At 38.4% G+C, this 25,992-nt stretch overlaps 1 protein-coding gene across 1 annotated transcript in view; it reads left to right on the top strand.

Moving 5' to 3' along the window:
* CEP170 (centrosomal protein 170) overlaps nt 1-25,640 on the top strand; it is a 97,083-nt gene extending 71,443 nt beyond the window's left edge. Inside the window, 7 exon segments of the mRNA XM_081316125.1 lie at nt 2,197-2,431; nt 4,673-4,820; nt 7,291-7,458; nt 9,483-9,571; nt 15,650-15,743; nt 16,219-16,270; nt 23,491-25,640. Coding sequence (XP_081172251.1) covers nt 2,197-2,431; nt 4,673-4,820; nt 7,291-7,458; nt 9,483-9,571; nt 15,650-15,743; nt 16,219-16,270; nt 23,491-23,777 — 1,073 coding nt within the window. The 3' untranslated portion in view covers nt 23,778-25,640.
* Nucleotides 25,641-25,992: the final 352 nt, after the last annotated feature.

Here is a 25,992-nt window from a genome sequence, read left to right as displayed (position 1 = left end):
TGCAATTGCCACTGACTTTAACAAAGTTTTCACTCAATTGATAAAAACCATGCCTGACAACAAAGATAATTGAAATTATCTTGGTGGGTTTTTTATCTTTTTTATTTTTTGGCAATGCAGTGGTACCTTGGTACTCGACTGCTTTGAAACTCATCAAATTTGGTACCCAATGCATTTTAAAGTTAATATTTTGTCCTGGTACTCATCATTTGGTATTTGTTCTGTTCCAGCCTACGACCGGCCCTGTTTGTGTGTCAGGGACAACCCCTTTTTCCTTTTTACAGTCAATAGGCTGGAAAAACCCAACCCAAATTTATTTACAGTTCAAACAAAAAAGCAACAGAATATTTCCTTCAATAAATGAATCAAAATATCAAACAAGAGTTAAACAGAAGTATCAAGAACATACCAGGATTCTCTTAGAATGTCTCCAAATGGTTGCCTTCAGCAATCAGCCCCGCCCACACCTTCCCCTTTTATTATCAGTCCCAAGGTGTGGCTTCTCACTGCTGTTCTGTACCAGCCTGCTACCGGCCCTGCAGAAAAGGCAGGGACAACCCCTTTTACAAGAAGGCAAGAGGCTGGAATTACGCCTGCCAAATTTATTACCACAAAAACAAACAGAACAAGACAAACCAAGAAACAGGAGCTTAAAGAAACATGAACTATCCAAGCGGTTGCCTTCAGCAAACCAGCCCTCCCCACACATTCCCCTTATATAGAGTTCAGGGCGTGGCTTCTCTCTGCCTCCTTCCGAGAAGCCCCATTGCCTTCCTCTGTTTACTCCTAATTGACTGCCTCCTGCGTCGGGCGTCCTTGAACAGGGCCAGCTGTGGGTCATCTTCATCCACGCTGTCAGGCTCACACAGCTGGGTCTTCGTGGTGACCAAGTGGGAGGGGCCTGGCTGAGGGCTCTCATCAGCAAGATCTTCAACCCCCTCAGCAAGGTCTTCAACACCCCCCTCCTCCTCCTCTGAGTCGTCCGACCCAACTGCCGAACCCACAGGCTGACCCTGAATCACAACAACTGCCTTCTCCTCTCACTGAGTTTCCTCATTGATTTTCTCTGCTCTGCTCTGCTCTGCTTGATTGCCTTCTGCTTCTAACGTCTCTGAACAGATTCAGCTGTGAATCCTCTGAGTCCGACACCTCGTACTCACACAGCTGAGCCGCATGAGGAACATGACTCGAGGGGCCAGGCTGAGAGTCCTGCAGTGCATCAGAGCCTCCCTCTGACACCAAAGGTTCTCCAAACCCCTCCTCCTCCTCAGATTCATCGGACTCAGCTGCTGGGAGCACAGGCTGACACTGAATCACAACAGTATTCAACGCACAAGTTAGAACTTGTTGATGTCAGCTGCCTTGTGACCTCACTACATTATTCCTTATAATGTTTGGTACTCATCATTTTTTTGTACTCATTGTTCTTCCCAGAATCAATTAATGATGAATACCAAGGTACCACTGTATTGTTATCTCTAAGAATTGATGCTTATATTATCATAAGCCTCCCTTACATGTTTTTAAAAAGGAGAAATCATTTTAGTGGATCTCAATGTCTGTGTGGAAGTGAACATTTTCTTTGTTAAATCTGCCAGTGTTCTTTCTTAGAAAATAACAGCATCCTTTATTGTTATTACTTCCACCTATTTTTATATATAAACAAAGCAGTGAACAAACCCAATTTTCCTACCTCTGTTTTCCTCACAACTAAGGGAACTCAAAATGTGTCCTTATAATAGTCAATATCTCCTAGTATTTTCTAATTGGGTTTCAAATGACACAAATTATAGTTTTTCTTCTCTAAATCATCCCATTAATAGTGCTTATGTTTCCATGTGTCGTCAAATATGCAGTTACACTTTTTTTTAATTGCGGTGATTTGCAAAAAAAGCATACAGATTCACTGTATTGGCTTATTATTTTAGACTAATATTAATATTCTGCATAATTATTATTATTATTATTAACTCAACATTGTACACAGAGTATTCTTTTTCACATTTTGTCAATTAGTGTTTATTATTTAACAAAATTCTATTTTTTTTTTTAGTTTCAAACTAGTAAGCACTTTAATGAGGCATTTGGGGTTTGGTATTAAGCAACTTTGGTATGCTATCATGTTGTTAAAGTCATACTTGTATTATCTGCAATAAATAGAACAATAATTCTTTTTCAATAATTAAACTAATTTAGTAAATTCAAGATGGAGGCGCTTTCCTACTGATTATGCTTCCACCTCAGAAGATGAATTTGGATCAAACCGTAATTCTCCTAAACATGCCCGTCTACGTACTTCTCCAGCCCTGAAAACTACTCGAGTGCAGAACATTGGAACACCAGTACAGAGTAGCAATACCTTCAAGCATAGGATAAAAGAACAGGAGGACTACATTCGTGATTGGACTGCTCATCGAGAAGAAATAGCAAGGTTGGCTTTCCAAGAAATAACGAACTCTCTGAAAAGCAGAAGACATTAATTATAGCCTCTCTTTCACTCATAATTTTGGCACCATCAGGAGGTCCAGCAGTGTCTACAGCAAACCACAGTGATGTCAAAAAATGGCAACATACAGCGATGTTATCATGCAAATACTTGCTTATGTCTTGACATCTAATGCAAGTACATACGTTGTGGCATTTACATGACATCACTGTGAACAAGCTGCTGTCTTCCTCATCCTCCACAACCACCTATGAGGAATAATGAGGAAAACTTTCAATTTAGTTACATAGAATGATACCTTCATGGCATGAATTGCTATAAGATCTGTACTTGGCTTTGAGTGGTTTTCTGAGGATTTCTTCCTCAAAACTGGAATAGGACCAGATGAAAAATAAATATGACTTCCTTGAAAAGTAACTGAAATAATTCATGCTTAATTAGATAGTCTGTTTACACCACAAGCATTGCATGGGTACATCAGCAAAATGTTAGTGACTACGAAGGACAGTGGCTAGGGTTCCTATCTCTAAACAACCCTTAACTTCCAGTGCCTCTTTTGCAGCCTTGGTAAAACAAACTTTGGAGGAAGGTTTTTTACTGTCTGATTAAAGCTATTTTTTATAAAAAATCGCATATGCTTTAGGAAATGGGTGTCAAATTTGCCGTGTCACGTGATGTGTCGCAACGTATCGTGACTTTTTTTACATTACCGGAGCTGGGGTGGGCGCAGCCTCCTCATGATGCAACCAGCTCATGGGCCGGCAGTTTGACACCCCTGCTTCAAGACATCCATTTCATCCTTTAGAAAACCATAAGCTTTGGGGGAAATTATAAAGCAAAATAGATGCCTTAGCAGGCTCCTTAACCTCATCCCCTGCTTCAAAAATTGACCACAAACTGGTGGCACGATGATGTTCCTTGCCTTGCTTTCTGCACCTCCTAAAGAAAGTCTGAGGCACTCAGAACAACTCTGGATTAGATGAGTGCCACGTGTGTGAATAACTTTGTGTAGTATTCGGAAATTCAATTGAGAATGGCTTCCTTAACCTGAAGTAGAATGCAATATCTTTGCATAACAATACAAACAATTGTTAGATCAGTCAACGCATCACATGTTTTCTATTCCCAACCAAACTTTATTCATTAAAATGTGTATTAATTAGTTCTAATTTAACGTGTTAGTTTAAATCTTAAAATACTGTTTTCATGAATGTCAGAAAACAGACCATTTTCTAGACTTCCTTAAAGCTTTGTGTATTTATAGACACTTGTAACAGGAACAAAGCAGCAAAATACTGATATTCTGGCCATACTCAGAAAAGCACAATATTATTTATTATCTCCAGATTGAATCTTTGTGAAATCCAGTTTTTAAAACACAGAATAGCTAACGCAGAATACATATACAAAATTAAACCATGTCCTTTTCCCCCCAAGACCATGTTTTATAACTATTTAATAAAGACAGATTGACCATGTGAGACAAGGGGCTTTTAGACACTGATAAATTTAAGGAGAGGGAAACAAAGGAAGGGGGAATCTAATAATAGATGAGCAAAGTTAACAGTGATGTTATGAGTGGGCTCTGAGCAGGAAGAGCATGGGCACAGAGCCCTCAATTGTACCGAGATAGGATTATGATCAAATACGTATATGCAAAAACATTTTCCTGGAGTTGTATTCAGTTAGTTCCGCCTGCTAACAGAAAGGTTTTTTCATCAACGGAATGGGATGATAGTGATTTTCTCTGCTACTCCATTCCCTTTAAAATACTTCAAACGTTGGAGGACCCTCTAGAACAAACTTGAGGAGCAAAGAACTTGGAAGGAAAAAGTAGAGCAGAGAATCGCATTAAGCAAATATATATATTTTCCCATGAGATATTGGATTTCAGTTCTTCCTAGTAAAAGAATCTAATTAAAAACCCCGGTTAATAAGGTTAGAAAATACAGGGTAGCGGTGACTGAAATGTATACGCACACACACCTGCAAATGTAAAGCAGTATAATGGATTCTGACTCAAAAACGGTTGAGGTGGATTTATATAATGGTAGAAGAAAGGTGACGTTTTCACAGAGCACTGTTAAATTGCAACTAATTTTGTGGTATTATTAGCAAAGGGAAAAGTAATAAAATGCTTTAGGTTTCCAGCTGTCTCAACTAGAAGCTCTGATATTGATCGGTTCCTCTACATTGTGCTGCTAATGCTACTTTAATCATCAACAGGATCAGTCAAGATTTGGCTCTCATTGCCCGGGAAATCAATGATGTAGCAGGAGAGATCGATTCAGTGACTTCGTCAGGCACTGCTCCTAGTACCACAGTAAGCACTGCTGCCACCACCCCTGGCTCTGCCATAGACACTAGAGAAGAGGTAGGAGATCTTCATGGAGAAATGCATAAGGTTCTTTCTTTTCTTTATTTCTTTTGTTTTACTCTTTTGACATGCTTTTGATTGCTCCACTCTTGTGTGCACGAATCGCAGCATTCTCTTTCTTTAATTTTAAAGTTAGATGAGCAATGATCGAAAATTAATTCCAGTAGTTAATGGGCAGATCTCTTCATATAGTCAGTGTAGAAAGCAGCTGTGTTTTGAACACACTTCAGTGTTGATTTTTTTGTAACAACATATTTGTATTTTTTTTCATCCAAAGGCACAGATAGAAATCAGCTGTGCCTATGTATTCCCTAGTGAAAAAGAACCCTTAAGCATGTGTCAGTGCCAGATATTACAAAATGTTATACGTGAAATAAATAAATTTATGCATGATCAGTGGTCTTAAAATGGCTTTGCATTTAATTAATCTTTGCTTTTGAATAGTCTATAATCAGCCAGTAAATTAAATCTCTCAATTCATAATAAACAATAGATCTAGACTGACATACCTTTAGAATCAGCAAGTAAATTAAACCCCTTTCAGTACATAATAATCTAAACAGGCATACATTTATAGCCATAAAAATGTGCTGTAGTGGTTAAAGTGTTAGAGCAGGACTAGGAAAACTCAGACTAAAGTTTATGCTTAGCCATAGAAACTCACATTGGCCTACTCAGTATGTCTCACACCAACCTACCTCAGACTTATAAAATGAAGGATGATCCCTGTGTAAGCTCTGGGATGGAAGGAAATATTACTCTAATAGCACAAATAATAAAATCTAAAATTCATATTTTGGCTTTCCCTGATCTTCTACTTCTATATGCTGTCTTTCATTCTCATATGACTGTTGCTAACTTCAACAAGTGATTAAAATTACATAAATTAGGTTATAACTTTATAACTAGGTTGTTTCTGAATTAATTTGTTTTGTTTTCAGAGTTGGCAGTTTGCTTGGTATAAGTAGTTTTAAAAGGTGGACAATAGTAAACACTATGTTTTCTAGGTAGTTTCTCATAAATGATATAATCATTCTTTCATATAGTTGATTCAGTTCATCTTTTAATAAAATATCAAAGAGAATTCCTCAATATTGGTTGCACTAACTAAGTTATAATAACACCAGCTACATTTACACTGAAAAGTAATTCTTGAATATGAGAGGGTGGTTTTTTTTTTCATTTTAAGAGAGGAAGATTGTCTTAAAAAATAACTGAAGCTATTGTTCTCAAACTTGCTTTTGCAGTACCATTAGAGTGCCCAACAGTGACATGTACAACCAAATCATACTTCTCATTTTCAAATTTTGTATATGTCTTAACTGTGGTTGTGAAAATGTCCATATTCTGGTTCCAAAAGGTACTCATCCATCACCTCCAACGTTAATGTTTCTCTTCCCTGAGGTTAATATTCCATTACAGGAAACAATATGCAGAACTCTAAACTCAGAGAGTATCTAGACTCAAAGGTCTAATTCCAAAATGGGTCTTTTTTAGGATCAGGTTGTACCTGGAAGATTTGTTTCCAAACTAAAAGAAGAATTGCTCCTAGAACAGCTGGGAGCATTAGAATTTTCCAGCCCCAGAACATGGAGATTCTCTTCTTTTTGTTTAACTTATCTCATAATGTTTTATCACTTAAATAGGCTACTCTCTATATACAGTGAATAAATAGACACTGATCTGAAATCAGAAACAGCAAGGGGACACTTCAAAATTTCAGAATTTTGTGTCACAGGCTTTAAGGTGGCCATTCTTAAATAAGAGAGATTTCAGCAAAAGCACTGGCTGGAGCATATGAGTAGTCAAGTGCATTAAAGTCCAGAAACATAATCTAATAGAAATAATCCTACAATAGTGAATATTGCCAACCCTGAATATTTCTCTCCATCAACTGTGTTGTCTCCTTTTATTTATTTCAACAGCTTGCACACAACTTAGTTAACATCATGTTCTGTGTACATTTTTGCAAAATGAGTATAACAAAGGCACATAACATCATTTATTCAGTGTGATTTTACTGTGTTTGTGTTGGTTTCTTTCTCTTTTCTCTAGACATGTGTACTAAGCATCTGCTAATATAAATATGCATTTTTCTCTAAGATAGATAATGTTGATTTACATCTTTACTAAATAAATGTAAGGCCCCTTCTTATGTTAGCAGTAAACTGTAATCTATAGTATAGAATATATAAATAGTGTTATACCCAGCATTGTTCAATACTTAAATAAGCATGTATTTCTGTACCTCAAAACTAAAATAATGGACAATCAATCTTTTGGTAAAATTAATAAAATATTTTATTTTTAGTACATAACAAATTAAATTTTCAAATCATTTGGGTGTTTTTCTTTCTGTAGCAAGATCATAACAAATGGGCCTCAGAATACTTCTAACTAGACAGCTTTATAAATTTAGGCTTTGTTATCAATTATATATATATATATATGAATATATATTTTTCAGCTCGTTGACCGTGTGTTTGATGAAAGTCTAAACTTCAGGAAGATTCCTCCAGTAGTAAATGCTAAAACACCAGATGGAAACATTCGTCCAAATGATCCCAAACCACAGACAACAGATGTACCTGAACCCCCCACAATTACACGTCGCCGAACCTGGAGCAGAGATGAAGTAAGGATTCATATTTTATTTAAAGAACTGAACAAAAATTACACAGAATTGCTTATTTTTAGCTTTCAGTGCTAAACTACATAGAGCAGGGGTCCCCAACCTATGACCCGCGGCCCACTACTGGGTCGTGGCCTACTGGCCACCAGGCCATGGGACAAGCTGGCCAGTGCACACACACATGTGCGCATACCCCCACTCGCGCTAGCGCCCACGGACCCGTTTGTGCATGCATGTGGGGCTAGTGGCAGCGGCTAGCACCTGCACGCCTACACAAATGGGGCTGCTAGTGCAGTGTGGGTACACGCAGCCCCATTTTCACACGCAGACACATGTGCAAATTTTTCCCAGCTGCTCCCTTTCCCTTCGGGCCGCCAGCCTGAAAAGGTTAGTGATCTCTGACATAGAGCAAACTGTCAGAGACATCAGATAAGTAAATTCCATTGTGCATCTTAATGTTTTTCTTGTTCCACAGGCAGCTTTAAGTTTGTTGCAGGCAGGAGGTAGGGGTTAGCAAAGGCAAAACGCTGAAGAAGAATTCTCATGTCTTCTGGTGGACAGAAAAGGACAAAGGGGAGGAAGAAGCCCAAAATAAGATGGCTTCAATACTGAAAAGCCATAGTTTTATCATTGTGTCTGAGCCAGATATTCTGGAATGAAATGTATTTATTTATTTATCAAGTTTATAAAAATCACAGCCTTTATATAATTGGAACGAAATGTACTGATTTTTTTATTATATTTGAAAAACTAGGCTCCTATATTTTACCCTTAACCATGCTATTGAAATGCACTGACGTTACATCTTAAAATTTTTCACTAAATTGTATCTAATTTAACATAATTGTATTACACTATATTGTATTATCTGATAAAAAGTTTTAAAGATAAAATCTGAAATAATTCCATTTCATCTGGCATGTGTTTGCTTCTACATTTTACATTGCGTTGACGGTTGTTCACATTAGAGAATACAGGTAGTCCTCAAGTTACAACCACAGTTGAGCTCAAAATCTCTGTTGCTAAGCAAGACAGTTAAGTGAGCTTTGCCCCACTTTACAACCTTTCTTGCCACAGTTGTTAAGTGAATCACTGCAGTTGTTAAGTTAGTAACACAGTTGTTAAGTGAATCTGGCTTCCCTATTGACTTTGCATGTCAGAAGGTCGCAAGAGGTGATCACATGATCCCGAGTCACTCCAACCGTCATAAATACATGCCAGTTGTCAAGCGTCTGAATTTTGAACATGTGACCACAGGGGTTCTGCAATGGTTGTAAGTGTGGAAAACAGTCATAAATCACTTTTCCAGGGCCGTTGTAATTTTGAACAGTCACTAAACAAATGGTTGTAAGTCAAGGACTACCTGTACAGTTCTTCCATATTTAGAGCCACTGGGTTCTTTGCTGCTTATTTCTGTAGCTCACTGAGCAGATTTCTTCTTAAATTATAGTTACATTTTCTTGTATTGTAAATTCTCTATCCCCAAACTTTACAAACTAATATAATCCATTAATATTAGCAATAAATATATACAATAATAATGAAACTCTTTGCTATTTGACTGTAGTAGCTTGAAGTTATTTTATATTAGGCATGTGCAAAATCATTCTGTATTCTGCAAACATTCCAGAGAATTCCAGAACATTCCACTCTTCCTTCAAATCACTCTGTTATGGGATAGATCCAGAAGCTAATACTGTGAATATACCAGAAGCAGTTTGGAGCATGTTAGATGTGGTATTCTGAGTTAAATAGGCCTGTATAAGACCTGGACTATTTGAAGGATGATCTTTCTACTTCTAAATGAAATCATAGAGTGGAAACAGGTTTAAATATATATTTTAGACATCAATTTAATACTATCTAAGTCAAAGATCATGGTTTCACATTCCATTTAAGTGAAATTATATGACAGAAATGACTTTGAGTACAATGTGAAAAAGTGAATTAGGACACTTGGTTTTGCTTTTTGTAAGAATAAAATCTCTATTACATCAATTTAAAATTTCATTTCCAAAAATTTTCAGGTTATGGGAGATACTTTGCTGTTGTCCTCAGTCTTCCAGTTTTCTCGGAAGATTCGGCAATCTATAGATAAAACAGCTGGTAAAATAAGGTACCCTATTTTCTTTAGCCAAAATATTTCTTGCAAAAACTGCTATTAAAATTTTGATATTTACTATGGCTGTGCAAATACTTTGAAAGAGCTGTAGAATATATTGCTTTACTTGGTATACTGTTAAAAGACTTCTATGTAGGAATCAATACCTGAGTTTTAAGAACAATTTAACTGTTATTACTATGTAATATTTCTGATGTTATAACAAATATATTTGTTATGTACACAGCTGTAATATATACAGACTTAAGACTTAAATTATAGTATTTGATATTCTTATTTTCTGGCTTATAATTGCGTTGAAGAATACTGTTGATTAAGAAATAAAAGGAGAAAAAGAAAGAATGTGGCCTTCATACATTACAGACATTTTTAATTATATATACTTTACTTACTTTACTTTTTACTTTTATTAAATTTGTATACCGCCCTTCTCCCGAAGGACTCAGGGCGGTTAACAGGGCATATATAAATAACAATACAAAAATTAAAAAGGAATTAAACAAGTGCCCAGTTAAAAATTACAATAACAATAAAAGACCCATTAAAAACCCTAACGTTCCCCATCAGGCCAGACCAGCTAGTTCAAATAAGTGGGTCTTCAGACCGCGCCGGAAGGAGCAAAGGTCCGATGCCATCCGGAGCTCAACCGGCAGTTGGTTCCATAGCGCCGGAGCGCCCACAGAGAAGGCCCTCCCCCTGGGGGCCACCAGTCGACATTCCCTGAGTGGAGGCACCCTGAGGAGGCCCTGTCTGTGGGAACGCACACGGCGGAGGGGAGTTGACGCCGGCAGCAGGTGGTCCTCGAGGTACCCCGGGCCCATGCCATGTAAGGACTTGAAGATCATAACCAAAACCTTGAATATATGTTATTTCCACTATGGTATTGATAATTTCTTTCCTGTAAACCATACAGAATTGAAGTTATTGAATCTTTCTTTTAGTTATCTTACTATTTACCTTAATTTTGTTAGCAATATAAAGAATATGTCTATTGCAGTTTTCAATCTCTGCTTTTACTATTGGGAGATGATTTTTTCCCTTTCTAATGACTTAGCCATTTTTACCCAACACACAGTGTGCTTTTCTCTTCTCAAGTTTTTTTAGCTACTCCTCCCACATTTTTGAAATAACAGTTCTTTTTCTGCATATCTTGACTATTTCTTCATAACAATATTCTATTGTAACTTGTCTATCCAGTAATTTATTTGAATAAAAATACTTTTTCCTAAATATAGAAAAATATTTACTCTTTCAAAATGCAATATCTCATGACCCTAAAAGATAGAACAGGTATAAAATGTTCATATTACTGGCGTGGGACTGAGACCAAGAAAACATAATCAGGTTTAAAATCATTCTGGATCTTAATACATTATTTTAGACAAGAATTATAAACGAGTTTATGGTATGTCTGCAGATAATATTCTACTTTTTAAACACATTAGTCTTATCCAATTTCTGTATTTCATCCATGCATCAGATGGAGAATATTGTTGTATTTTGAGTGTTATTTAAAAGCTTTCATTCTGTGTTTTTGCTGTATTTTCTGTTTTATAGTATACTATAATATGCTATATACGATTTTTACTTATTTTTATTCTAAGTGTGTAGTCATGAAAAACTAAGAATAGCAACCATTGTGGGCCATTACATATAAATAACAATTCAATTTCTGTATTTCATCCATGCATCAGATGGAGAATATTGTTGTATTTTGAGTGTTATTTAAAAGCTTTCATTCTGTGTGTTTGCTGTATTTCCTGTTTTATAGTATACTATAATATGCTATATACGATTTTTACTTATTTTTATTCTAAGTGTGTAGTCATGAAAAACTAAGAATAGCAACCATTGTGGGCCATTACATATAAATAACAATTCAAAGTAAATTGCTAATTATGAGCACAGAGCTTGATTATTCCTAGCACGTAAGTTAGAATAAGTGATGAACCTTGTACAGACTTTGGATATAATTTAAAATGTTTTTTGTTTTTTTTCTGGAGTTTTAATTATTTTTGTTTGTTTGTGATATCCTTATCGTTGTTGTCATGGTTCCGACAGATGAAACTCTTCAAAAGAACTTTGAGACATTGTTTGCCTTAAAGAATCTTTTATTCGAGAAACAAAGTATCGGCGCTACATAGTTGAAACCAGAAACTAAATTCCCCTCCCCTGGATACAAAGTAACAAAGTGCAATTCCCTCCTCCAATAAACCGTCATAAATCACATTCCCCAATTAGCTTGAAGCGCAGGCTTTTTCCCCAGCTCTCCAGCCCGCCAAAACAGTATCAGCTCTGGGCCCAATGTCCTTGGGTTCCCACGATTAAGTTATTATTGTTATGACTAGCTGGACTCTCATCCCTATTCCCCCTCCCAGCAGCAACTAATTCTAAAAACAATAGAGAAAATGGCTGCATTTCCATCTGTTGTCAAAGCAAGAATGTCCGATGTTAGCAGCGTTGACAGTTGTATTTCGTAAGTTGTCCAGAGTCATAACATATTGGGGCAGCTCATAAATTTCATAAATAAATAAGCATGAAAATCTAGAATTCCTACAATTTTGCAGATTTTTCCTGACTGCACAGGTATTAAAAGAATTAGCAATATTTTCAGAGACAATGGAAATAGCTACTTTCCCCATATATTTACTCTTCCCATACAACTATATGGGTAAAATTAAACTTGTATACCACATAACTCTCTGGGGAAGTCAAAACAAACAAGGAATTAGAGCATTATCTTATCCTTCAAGTACAGCCTGCAGGGGTAAGCCATTAGGTATGACTAAATCTAAGTATTCATATACTTAGATTTGTTCTTCACAGAATCATCAATGTAAAGCTGTTCATCTCTGAAATAACTTCCCCCCCCCCCCACTGTTTTCTAGTTGACATGGGGAATGAAAGTCTGGAGTTGCATTTTAACTCTAATAAATACACATAGTTGTGGCGATAATTAACCTATTCAGTGATTCAGTTGTTAGATACTGATTCTGTTTACACACAATACTCTCCGATAAATGCAGATTTACTGACTTAGGAATAATCTATGTGCCAGAAGAGAACATTTCAAATTATATAAAACCTCCTTGACATCTTCAAGTTCCCTACAAACCAAACTTTTGTGTGCGCACTTGTATCGCAGACTTAACTGCCACAATAGCAATTTTTGATACCAAATGGTAAAATAGGGGTAATCGCTTCTACTTACATGAAGTTTATATACTTGCAGTTGTAACCATTTAAAAATATTGAATGTAGCATTTAATTTAATCCATTAACTTGTAGAAGAAAGTATGTTTTCAGCAAATTAGCTTTCATCTGAGGAAATGTGTAAATTGAAATATTTTGAGGTTTGTAAGAAAACATTGGTTTATTGCATTAATATGCATGCACATATTAGCACAAGTACCTGGGCTTCTGAAAATAAGCAGACATTCAGAGACTGCTATAAGTCAGCCGAGGGGTGATTTTTCTGTAACAGATCCAAGAGAAGAAAATTTTACTTTGCCTTTCAAATATATTATAAGGGCAGATATAAGATATTGTAAGGATAAAAGGGTGTAGCCCCTCCCCCCAGTAAATCAGTGAAAATTGAGCTGTTTTCAAAACCCTTTTAATAACCTCCTGTGCGACCCTTGTTCTTTGTCTTAGTTTTCTCTCCTATTTTTATTTTTGTGATAAAGGCAAAAATTGGAAAATGAAAAGTTCTGCAAGAATTTAAAAGATAATCGAAACAAACACCCAGAAAGCTTTTTTTGAGGAGACTATTGCAAAACTAGGACACCAGCACTGCAAAATTCTCCCAGTTTTAATAAACAGAAGGATAAAACATGTGCATACATGAAATTGGAAAGAAGAAACAAAACACAAATAGAAAATCATTTTAGTAAGGCTATGCTGATCTTTGAAGGAGCATTTCAATTTTACAGAGTTTTCAGTTAAAATGATTTTTTTTAACAAACCCAATGACGTGGCCTATGACTTCCAATTGTTGGAATGGAGTATGCCCCTTTGCTTCAGTCGGCATCAAGGGCTATGCATACCTGTGCCCTATTATTGAAGTGGAGGGGCCTATTGAGGCAGCTCAGCTAAACCTCAGCATGCCATCAAGAGGTTCACCTTTGTGTAGTTACAGACTTCAAGGTAAATTACAGCCAAACCATATCTTTTAGATAGGGAGGTACTGGGAAGGCTAGAAAAAAGAGGTGCAAAGGTAGATGCGAGGGAACATTTGCAGATGCTAGGCAAATGCTTCCATGGTTATAGGTTCCATCTGTATATCTAGGAGAAGCCATGGATACAGGAGGAACCCCAAGTTGCAAATCTGCTCATTCTGGGGGTAATGCTGCTTGCTCAAGAGATATAAGTGGAGATAACAAGAGCCTTGCTACATAAACAGCATCTTAATTGAGTTCAGCTTCTGCCTGCTTTATGATTGCTACATTCTGTAAGGTCTGGATACCAAAACTTTTACAATATTATCAGCTTAGGTTGAGATGGCAACGGAAACCTGGGTTTAACTCAGCATATGGATATTACATACTATTATAATGCATGGTCTCTCCCAGCAGCTTCATATGGATGTTAAATAATAATGGGAGAGAAAAGAACCCCATATCACTCCATACATAGGGGGGGCACTTGATCAACTCTCTTTTCTTTTAACCACCAACTGAAACCAACCACTATGAAAGGAGTAGAGTCCCTGAAGGACGGTGCTCCCAAAGCTCAATTTTCGTAGATACTCAAAAAAGGATACCATGATTGTTGAGGGTAGTGAATGCTGCTGTCCGACTCAGAAGGGCCAGAAGGAGTACAGGAAGCCCTTCTATGTTCTGACAAACTAGCACAATCAGTGGTGCTTCTGTTCCATATGCAACCTGAATTCAGTGGCATTGTTCTATCAGCTTCAGTTTTATCCCACTACAATTCAACACTTTGGTTTGGCACAAAGTATTGCTCCCAGACTGTTTGGTCTCATTGATGATTATCTGTTTTGATTCTCCCAGGATTGTGACCAATGCTCAGCCTCAATATTAGAGGTGTTTGTCAAAGGTCTTTTTTTTATACTAAGGACATTGGATTTTATAGTAAGTCCACAGTCTCGAAATACATCTCAGATGTCACTAGATTCATAATTAACAGCGATGGCCTAGAGCAGGGATGTCAAACTCACAACGTCATGTGACGTGTCGCGATGTATCATGACTTTTTTCCCATTGTCAGCAAAGGGTTGGGTGCAGTTTTGCTATGATGCACCCATCCCTGGGGCCAACAGTTTGACACCCCTTGCCTAGAGCACATTTGCTGTATCTTAGTTAAAATGTTTATTTGCTCTTTCCTGAACCAATGAGATTTGGAAACTCATAATCATGGAAGTATTACATTCCATCTTGGCTATTAGATTGTGGTTTATGTAGAATTACCATTGAATAATATCCAGAAGTTGCAGTTGGTACAAAATGCAGCATGTGACTAAAATAAGGGAACACATAATCCTGGCATTGAAAGATCTATACTCATTTCTAATTGCTCTTCAGGCATAATGTAAGATGTTGCTATTAATCTTTAAAGACCTAAAGAGCTTTGAATCTGCTTTCCCATTATAAACCTGCCCAGGCAGTAAAAGCTGCAGGAGATGCTCTTTTTATATTGTCTCCACTACCAGAAGCTCATTTTGCTAGCACTTGGAACAGAGCGTTCTCCTGCTCCCAAGCTATGGGTTGCATTCCCTAAGGCAGGGGTGTCAAGCTTGCAATGTCATGTGATGTGTAGCGACCTATCGTGACTTTATTTCCATTGCCGGCAATGGGGTAGGTGCGGTTTCAGCATGACACATCTAGCCCACGGGCCGACAGTTTGATACCCCTGCCCTAAGGAGTTGTTGCCTACTCTCTTGGCATTAAGAAAATTGGGAAAGTACATTACTTTTTTCAGGCTTTTAATAATTAATTTTACTAGTAGTTTTAAATTATTAATTAAATGTTTGGTATTTTGAACACTTTTTGAAGGCAGGAAGTAAATTGAATAAATAATAACACATCACTTTTTTGTGCTTTTTGGCTACAGAATATTATTCAAGGACAAAGACCGGAATTGGGAAGACATTGAAAAAAAACTGCGAGCTGAAAGCGATATCCCAATTGTGAAAACATCAAGCATGGTATGATTAAAATAACAGAGGCTTCTTTCAAAATGACAAGGGCTGTCAATGATTAAAGATTTAAAGAAATAGAAGTGAGACATTTTGTCATTAAAAATAAATCCACTTTTAAAAAGATGATTGTTCAGTTATTATATAAGCTAGTGTAAAATTAATCTCAATCTCAAAATGTTGACATTGTGTACCAGAATTTACCCAACACTGAAGAGACTGAGAGAGCACCCAAGCCTATATCTGAAAATCACCACTGTCTACCATTTTGTCAAATCAAATACTAAATTGGCTTTATAAAACCAGTTGTTTGTGTGTTCCATTCAGTTAGATCAACTGTAATTATGAAAGGGTCATCTTTAAACCAGAAAAAAAACATTTGGACTGGGCTGTATTATAAAGAGAACAATAGGTGAGCTATTGAGATTGCTATTTTGTATTCCATCCTTGAACCTTAGTCAAAGCTACATATTTGCTCCTGCAGGAAATCTCATCAATATTGCAAGAATTGAAGAGAGTGGAGAAACAACTGCAAGGTACTTAATATTTTATACAATAATTTCTAGAATTGCAGTTTGCAGAAAAATAAACATATCAAACTAGTCAGTCCTAGAGATCAACCCTGACTGCTCTTTAGAAGGCAAGATCCTGAAGTTGAAACTCAAATACTTTGGCCACCTAATGAGAAGGAAGGACTCACTGGAGAAGAGCCTAATGCTGGGAAAGGTTGAGGGCAAGAGAAGAAGGGGACGACAGAGAATGAGGTGGCTGGATGGAGTCACTGAAGCAGTAGGTGTGAGCCTAAATGGACTCCAGAAGATGGTAGAGGACAGGAAGGCCTGGAGAAACGTTGTCCATGGGGTCGCGATGGGTCGGACACGACTTCGCAACTAACAACAACAACATAGGATTTGGGTTTCAAGGCTGTTTGCTAAATTATGGGACTGAAATTAATAGTGAATAAGCTTCTGTAGGATATTATGTTTCTTAGACTTTTTTGCTTTAGAAATTTGTGCCCGGAAATCATGAGCCTTGGTGGAGTAGTGGGCTAATGCCTCCTTAAGTAACACCAGCTGCCTGCAATTAGTGCAGGTTCGCATCCCACCAGGCTCAAGGTTAACTCAGCCTTCCATCCTTCCGAGGTAGGTAAAATGAGGACCCAGATTGTTGGGGGCAATTAAGCTGACTTTGTAATAATGCCGCTTGGGGGGGGGGCGAAAGCCCTAATAAGCAGGCATATACATAGAATGAAGGCTACTGCTAAGCTTGTAAGCTGCCCTGAGTCTTCGGAGAAGGGCGGGATATAAATGGAATTAAAATAAAATAAAAAAAATGACTTAAGGCGAAAGTTTTACATCAGGGGTCCCCAACCCCCGGCCCATGGACCAGTACTGGGCCGTGGCATGCCAGCAACTAGGCCGCACAAACAAGCAAAGCCCCATCCACAAGATGCAGGCAACACACAAAACCACGCACCTTGTGGTCCGCGGAAAAACCTTTCTCCATGGAACCTGTCCCTGGTGCCCAAAAGGTTGGGGACCTCTGTTTTAGACTGTCTGAAGAGAACCAGAACATAAAGAAAATTAGATTACAGCTGTATCCTGTTTCAAGGACAAAAATACTAACAATAGGCTCGGAGAGGGCTGCTACAGCTTGATAGACCATTTGAATCTAAAATATAAACTTTAATCTATTAACAGTTCTGAGGAGGTGTCAATCAAGCTAGATTTTCCATAGGTTTTTGATGAGCAGAATATACAAACAAAATGGTTAATACTTATTCTTAGCAATTTTATTTATTATTTCTGTATTATTTTCTTCATGCTGCCTGAACGATACACATACCCTATAAGCCCAGCCCTTTTTTATTTAAAAAGTTTTACAATACATTTTAACTTTAATCCCCCCCCTCCCCCACCCCCACCCAACCCTCCCTATCCCTTCCCCCCATTCCCTCCTCCCCCCCCTGACTTCCCAGAGCTACAGGGTATAAAATCAAAAAACAAACATAAGCACCCCTATGTTATCAGCAATAAACTATTAGTTCTATCTCCCTCTAGCTCCTGTAAAATGAATACAAACAATATTACAAATAAAGTAAAAAAGAAAAAGAGAAAAACAAAAAAAAGCTTTACTCAGAATAGATTTTCTTAATCCCAGTCCTTATTCATATTAATTTCAAAGAAAAAAAAATAAATTCTCAGTTACGCGCCAAAAGCACCTATCTATTAACCTTAATAATCTCCAACCAAACTAAACCATAATCAAAAATAATTCTTGCATGTATCACACCAAATGTCTCGCAGTTCCAGGTCATCCTTGAGTTCAAATAAAAAGAGTAAAAAAAAAAAGGGTTAAGCAGTCTGTAAGGCAACTTATTGTTAATTAGGAGCTTGCATACCCATTCTTAGTTCAACACACACTTTTAGTCCATAACTCTAATATACTTTTCTAACAAGCAAATAACATCCATCTTAAATTGTGTTACATATTAAAAAAAAACTTTCTTTCTCCTCTATGATAAATTTAATCCATTAAGATACTAATTTAAAAATTTAATCAGCAATCTTAACGCCCCAAACCTTTTGGAGCACGTCTGTCATGACCCCCAAAACTTCTTTGGACCGCGCCCCTCCCACATCTTCACTGTAAATACACTTTGGAGATTCCATAACTATCTGCTGGTCTTGCTCTTGCTCTCGTCTCGCTCTTCTTAAGGCGGCACGCGTCTTCCTCTGGCCTCCTGCAACATCCAATGAAACTGTATCTTGATCCCCTCCAACACCATTGCCCTCTATCTGTCTGTCTGCAACATCTTGAAGCTTTCCCTCGCCGTATCCCTTAACAGCTTCCAAAAATGATAGGGGGGTTGCTTTTAACACATTGCTATAAAAATCACGTGCCTGGGCCACAGTAACCAGACGATGTCTTTTACCTTCATGCGTCACCACCAGTCCAACTGGAATCTCCCATCTAAACTTAATATCACATTTCTTAAGTTCCTGTACTAAAAATGCAAAATCTTTCCTTCTCCTTAAAATCTTCGGAGGAATCTCTTTTAAAACCAAGACTTCTTGCTCAGCCACTACCAGTTTAGTATCATAGGCAGCTTGAATAACTTCATCTCTAATTACTCTCTTTGTAAAATAGACCACCACATCTCTGGGTAACTTCCTTTGTCTTGCAATCCATGAATTTACACGAAAAATTTTGTCCATATTTCCCTCAATTTCAGATGCTGGCTGGCCCAATACCCCTTCCAGAGCCTCAGAAATCAGCTGCTTTAAATCTTCTTTACAGTTCTCCTTTAAACCCCTGATTCTAATAGCATACTGCATCTGATGATACTAAGCAAGGCTCAATTCTCCGTCCATTTTATCCCTTATATTTTCATTTTCTGATACTTTTGCTTCTAATATAGAGTTCTTTTGACTGAGATCCTTCACTTTTTCATCCAGCTGTTGCACACATTCAGCTACAGATTCAATCATAGACAACATGTCCACCCTCATTGCTCTAAACTTCTCTTCCATCTTCTTCTCCAGTTTCTCCTCCAACTTTTTCAGCTTTTCATCCATCATGTCAGACATCAATTGTGAATGCTTTCCAAGAGCATCTTGTAAATCCTTAAGCGTCAATGCCGGAGGAGGTGCAGGAGGAAGCAAAGCTTGCAATGAGGTCTGTTGCACCAGGGAAGACCCCGCACTCCGAAGAGCTTTAGAAGTTGTAGCCGCCATCTTCCCCCACTTTCACTTACTGCGCACTTTCACTTTGAAGCTATAAAATCCATTGAGCTAGAGAGTAAAGATAAGAGTCCACATCACCTTGACCTCCTGTACCGCTCTGCCTGCATCTTGATAATCAAAGGTATTTCCTTTTGGCAGGGGTGGTTGCTAACGCCTGGCTCTGCTCCATAAATCCCGGAGCAGGGGCGCTGCGCAGCTCGGAGCAACCCAGGCTTCGGGGGGACTCAATCCTTCAGCCGCCCAAACTCTCAGCTCAGGCGGCACCGGAGAGCTCAACCTGGGGCCTCACCCCCTCCTCTTCTCCTGAGGAGGGGGCTTCAAATCCATCTAAACAGCTGATCGGCGCTGTTTACGATGGAAAAACATAGCTGCAGAGCGGGCAGCCCGAAAACGGCTGTCTTCGGCGTCGCGTCGCCACCGGAAGTCAAGCCCAGCCCTTTTTAAATGTGCAACAGGACAGGGGAAACCTTAGCTTTTTTTTTTCAGCTTGTATTGCATGCACATAAACAGGAATAGGCCTTCTCTGATCCATTTGCCCCTTTAAACCCATTGAACGTCACCGTGGAAACTTGTGCTATTTTCTGAGTATACAGTTGCAAGAAAACGTATGTGAACCCTTTGGGATTGCATGGAGTTTTGCATGAATTGGCCATAAAATGCGCTCTAAACGTCAGGTAAGTCACAACAATAGAAAAACACAGTCTGCTTAAAATAATACTACACAAACATTAGCTGTTGTCATGTTTTAATTGAACATAAGATGGAAACATTCACAGTGCAGCGTGGAAAAAGTATGTGAACCCCTAGCCCAGGGGTCGGCAACCTGAAAAAGGAAAAGAGCCACTGGGAACCGGTTCCATCACACACAAAAAGTGGGAGCCACGGGAGTGCGTCCATGCACACGTATGCGCAAAACGTTTTTTCTTGCACATACGCGGACGCGCGCGGTTGCCATTTTTTAAATGTATGATGGAACCGTTTGCGCGATGGCGACGGCCCGTTTGCAGAGCTGCCGCCTTCGGCAGCCTGCAAACATGCCGCAGCAGCTTTCCCAAAGAGCGGAGCCGCTGCCCGTTCGCGCGGAGGTGTGCGCGCACCTCCGCTCGTTCGGAGAGGTGCACGCACACCTCTCGGAACGGGCAGCGGCACTGCTTGTTGGGAAAGCTGCCGCGGCCCGTTTGCAGAGCTGCCGCCTTCGGCAGCCTGCAAACGTGCCACGGCAGCTTTCCCAAAGAGCGGTGCCACTGCCTGTTCGGGCGGAGGTGCGCGTGCACCTCTCCAAAGGTTTGGAGAGGTGCGCACGCACCTCCACCCATTCGGAGAGGTGCGCGCCCACCTCTCCAAACGGGCGGTGCCACGCTCCATTTGGAGAGGTGCACGCGCACCACTGCCCGTTCGGAGAGGTGCGCGCGCACTGGGCGGCTGGGAGCCGCAGGAGACGGCTCAAAGCTGCATGCAGCTCCGGAGCCGTGGGTTGCCGACCCATGCCCTAGCCCACAGGTCTGCAACCCGCGGCTCCGGAGCCACATGCGGCTCTTTCAGCCGTCTCCTGTGGCTCCCAGTCCTCTGCCATGTGCAGTCCAAAAAAAAAAAGTGGGACTAAAAAAGTTCAATCAATTCAAATATGCAGGGTAGGTGCATATCTCGCCTTGGCTCCACTCTTCAGTCAAATCCTGTTCTGCGCATGCGCGCATGTACACACATGTGCACACATTTTTTGCGGCTCCCAGTTTTTCCTTTTGTGAGGGAACCGGTTCTGAGTGGCTCTTTCACTGTTTCAGGTTGCTGACCCCTGCCCTAGCCTAATGACTTCTCCAAGAGCTAACTGGAGCCAGGAGTGAGCCAACCTTGACTCCAATCAGTGTGATGATATTGGATGTGTTGCTGACAGCTGTCCTGCCCTTTAAAAACACACACCTGTTTTGGGTTTACTGGTCTTAAGAAGCACTGTCTGATGTGAACCATGCTTCGCAGAAAAGAGCTCTCAGAAGACCTATGATCAAGAATTGTTGACTTGCATGAAGCTGGAAAGGGTTACAAAAGTATCTCCAAAAGCCTTGATGTTCATGTGTCCACGGTAAGACAGACTGTCTACAAATGGAGAAAGGTTAGCACTGTTGCTACTCTCCCTAGGCGTGGTCGTCCTGTAAAAATGACTGCAAGAGCACAGCGCATAATGCTTAATGAGGTAAAGAAGAATCCTAGAGTGTCAGCTAAAGACCTACAGAAATCTCTGGCACATGCTAACATTTTTGTTGACACATCTACAATAAGGAAAACATTAAACAAGAATGGAGTACATGGGAGGATACCACGGAGGAAGCCATTGCTGTCCAAAAAAAATATTGCAGCATGTTTGAAGTTTGCAAAAGAGCACCTGGATGTTCCACAGCACTACTGGCAAAATATACTGTGGACAGATGAAACCAAAATTGAGTTGTTTGGGAAAAACACACAACACTATGTGTGGAGAAAAAAAGGCACAGCACACCAACATCCAAACCTCATCCCCACTGTAAAACATGGCGGAGGGAGCATCATGGTTTGGGGCTGCTTTGCTGCCTCAGGGCCTGGACGGATTGTTGTCATTGATGGGAAAATGAATTCCAGAGTTTATCAGGACATTTTGCAGGAAAACATACGACCATCTGTCCGCCAACTGAAGCTCCGCAGAGGATGGGTGATGCAACAGGACAATGACCCAAAGCATACAAGTAATTCAACAAAACAATGGCTTCAACAGAACAGAATACGCCTTCTGGAGTGGCCCAGTCAGAGTCCTGACCTCAACCTGATTGAAATGCTGTGGCATGACCTTAAGAGAGCGATTCACACCAGACATCCCAAGAATATTGCTACACTGAAACAATTTTGTGAAGAGGAGTGGTCCAAAATTACTCCAGATCGTTGTGCAGGCCTGAACTGCAACTACAGGAAACGTTTGGTTGAGGTTATTGCTGCCAAAGGAGGGTCAACCAGTTATTAAGTCCAAAGGTTCACATACTTTTTCCACCCTGCACTGTGAATGTTTCCATCTTATGTTCAATTAAAACATGACAACAGGTGATGTTTGTGTAGTATTATTTTAAGCAGACTGTGTTTTTCTATTGTTGTGACTTACCTGACGTTTAGAGCGCATTTTATGGCCAATTCATGCAAAAATCCCAAAGGGTTCACATACTTTTTCTTGCAACTGTAGGTTTTAATATTATGGTGATTTAACAGTTTTGTATTGTTAAACTTAACTCTTAGCCCTTCACTTCATAATGTTGGTTATTATTGTGGGAATGATTGTATCTCATTTTTATATTATCTTTGGTTCCTGCTATGACCAAGATATTGATTTGAATAGGGGAGTGATATGAACCTTTTTGAGCCAGTAGGACAATCTAGAAATGTGAGGATGATTCATCTCTCTGCCTAGAGAGAAAGGGTTTGCCAATTCACAAAATTAATGCTGAGGTGGACATAGGGAGGCAGAAAAAAGAAACAGTCAAACTGGTTAGAATGCACTCTGACTATCCAGTATGCCTCCTAGCCTCTCTTTTATTTTAGGGCAGTAAAATACTTCCAAATAGCTGTTGGCCTGTAGCCATCCATCATTTCTATTTTCTAAGAATGATCATTGAATTGAATAAAGAGAGAATACAATGTGCTAGTTGTGTCTGCAGACCAATAAGCCTTTGGGTTTTCTTGCTCAATGAGGGTGGTGATCCAACACTGATATTTTAATCAAGGTAGCTCCCGCATATTGTTTGATTTGGTATAAACACACAAAAGGACCATATACTGTACATGTACAGTATCCCTTGGTTCTTGCTTAGTAAATTTTGTTTCTTGTCTTGAACTATTAAGATTAATGGCCCTGGATATGTGATGTTTTTAAAATTTTCCAAGAAAAAAAATGAGGTGAAAAGAAAAGTATAAGACTGAGTAATGTTATATTCATTTTAACTCAGTTAACCAGCAGTCAAACTGATTTCTTTCCTGCTTTTTTTCTGTTTGTTCAGTGATTAATTCAATGATTGACCCTGATGGAACATTGGATGCTCTAAGCAATTTGGGATTTGCTGGTCCTGTCCAAGCAGCTCATCCTAAGCAGAAGTCTATTCCTGGTTCTCAAAGTGCCCATCCACAGATGCAGCCCAACTGTCTGCCGGAAGCAAGGGCTGTACGGCCAGCCACTGCCTCTACTTCAAGTGAACTTGGAACTGTTGAATCTGAGCATGATTTCAGCATACATTTCAATAGGTTCAATCCAGATGGAGAAGAAGAAGATCCAACTTTGTGCAAATGACATGAATGTTATAAGTACTTTTAGTATTGAATGTGCAAAATTCATTAAGAGTCTTAGCATTCTTTAAACAGTAAAAGAAGGTTGGTAAAACTGTTGTTGCTTTGTTATTACCAACTACTTTGTGATATTTTGGATGTCACAAACCATTTGACTCATTGAGGTAAACATGGGTACCAATGAAAATGCACAGTTTGTGATCATTTTATGAGTTTCACAAGCACTTGCTTTGAATATTTTCGTCCATAGTTTGTTTTGTTTAAGCTGACTTCAACCAGGCAACCATCCTTCATTTTAAAGTTCTGAGTCTCCTCTGACAAAGTGATCTTAATTAAGCCTCTTTACTTAAATTTGAATAAAATGATCACTTAAGTTTGATTCTGAATAAAGGGAGCTCATTAGGATGTTACATTTTAATATATACCACAATATAAGGAAAAGCAAACTTCAGAATAATACATTGTTGCATCCTGGAGATTGCTTAAAGGTTTACAGGGCTCAAATATTATGTTTGCACTAAGAATTTGCTGAGAGCGGAGAATGAACATATCAGTAGGAACTAATTACGTTATGCTGTACTTTGAAAAATGATCAAAATTGTCCTTTTTTAAAAAAAAATACCACTTTGAGAGTGGCATAAGTTAACTTTCTAGGACGATCCATTTGACATTTGAGGATCCTATTCAATATGTCTTTTTGATGTTAATGAAATTAAATGTTATATAACTTCTGTTCAGATGTTTGGAACTACAAAAACAATTTAAATATATTGCTGTGTGTGTCTACTGCTTGAAATTCTTTTTTAATGCTTTGTTACCAAGATCAGACACAAAATTCATTGATCATGACTTGTGAAACTTTCTTCCAAAGTTTGGAGATAGGGTAGAGATAATCTAATCATTAGACTGACTCCAGGCATACAAATTATAAATGTTTTCCTGTAGAATCTCTAGTAAATCTGTCTAATATGTTTATAAGAATTTCTGGAAGAAACTGCTAACATAGACTTTTTGCTTGTACTACTTAACAGCAAATCTATTAAAATATCACATATAAGCCTATTTATCTTTAAAACTGTCCCAATTTTAACATTTGGAAATGATAATAATAAAAAAATAACCATCTTGTATTTCCAGAACACTATAATTTCAAGAACGTCTGTTACATACAACTAATAACTGGAAATTTCCTGTGTTTTTGGATCAGTCTATATACTAAAAGTAGAAATACAACTCTGAAGCTTCTATGAACTACGCTTTAATATTTCAGCAATAATCATATGTATTGGTTGTTTAAAAATACTCCTTTCCTGTACAGGATTTTGGAGCTGTACAGGATTTTGGAAGTCATTGCAAAGCTTGGCCAAGTAAATATACAAATTCTTTTTTGTAGTGATATAAAGAACCCACTCGTCCTGTTGTACATTGGATTACTTTTTTTGTTGTTTGTTTGAAAATTTAAAATCTGCCTGTCGTCAAACTCTGTATCCCACTCAGAGGTCAGGAAACAATTGTTTACAGACACCATAGCAGTTTAAACTGATATATGATGAAAATACATATATTGAAAATAGTGATATTTTGGCCATCATTCTTTCCTATCTTTTTAGTGCTTGGGAGAACCACAAACATACAAGTATGAGAAACTAGGAAATAGTTATAGAAAAATTAAACGTTTTGACTCCTAACACAATTCTTTTTGTGTATTCTTTTCCAAGCATTTACACATTTTGTGTTCTATAATATTTGCATTTACAATTTTCTTATTTGTATGGATACATACTCCTTATTTATTTTTGTTACACTTATTATGTATGATGTTACAAGCATTTACAGCTCCATTTTTAAATAAAGTGTTTCTGGAACTTTATACAATAATCTGATAGAAATGTGTGATTATCTGTGTAAATGTGATTTAGATCAAGTTCAGTAATTATGAATTATGAAATATTTTTAATGTATTATGCACTTGAGAATAATTTTACTGACGTTTGTATTTAGAATAGAATAGAATAGAATAGAATAGAATAGAATAGAATAGAATAGAATAGAATAGAATAGGAAGGGACCTTGGAGGTCTTCTAGTCCAGCCCCCTGCTCAAGCAGGAGAACCTATACCATCTCAGACAAGTGACTGTCTAGCCTCTTCTTAAAAATCTCCAGTGATGAGCACCCACGATTTCTGGAGGCAAGCTGTTACACTGGTTAATTGTCCTCAC

Source organism: Vipera berus (genome assembly GCF_964194415.1).
Source record: "Vipera berus genome assembly, chromosome: 1".
In the NCBI taxonomy this organism is placed as follows: domain Eukaryota; kingdom Metazoa; phylum Chordata; class Lepidosauria; order Squamata; family Viperidae; genus Vipera; species Vipera berus.
The sequence above is the reverse complement of the archived record's forward strand: the minus strand, read 5'-3'. Positions and strand labels throughout refer to the sequence as shown.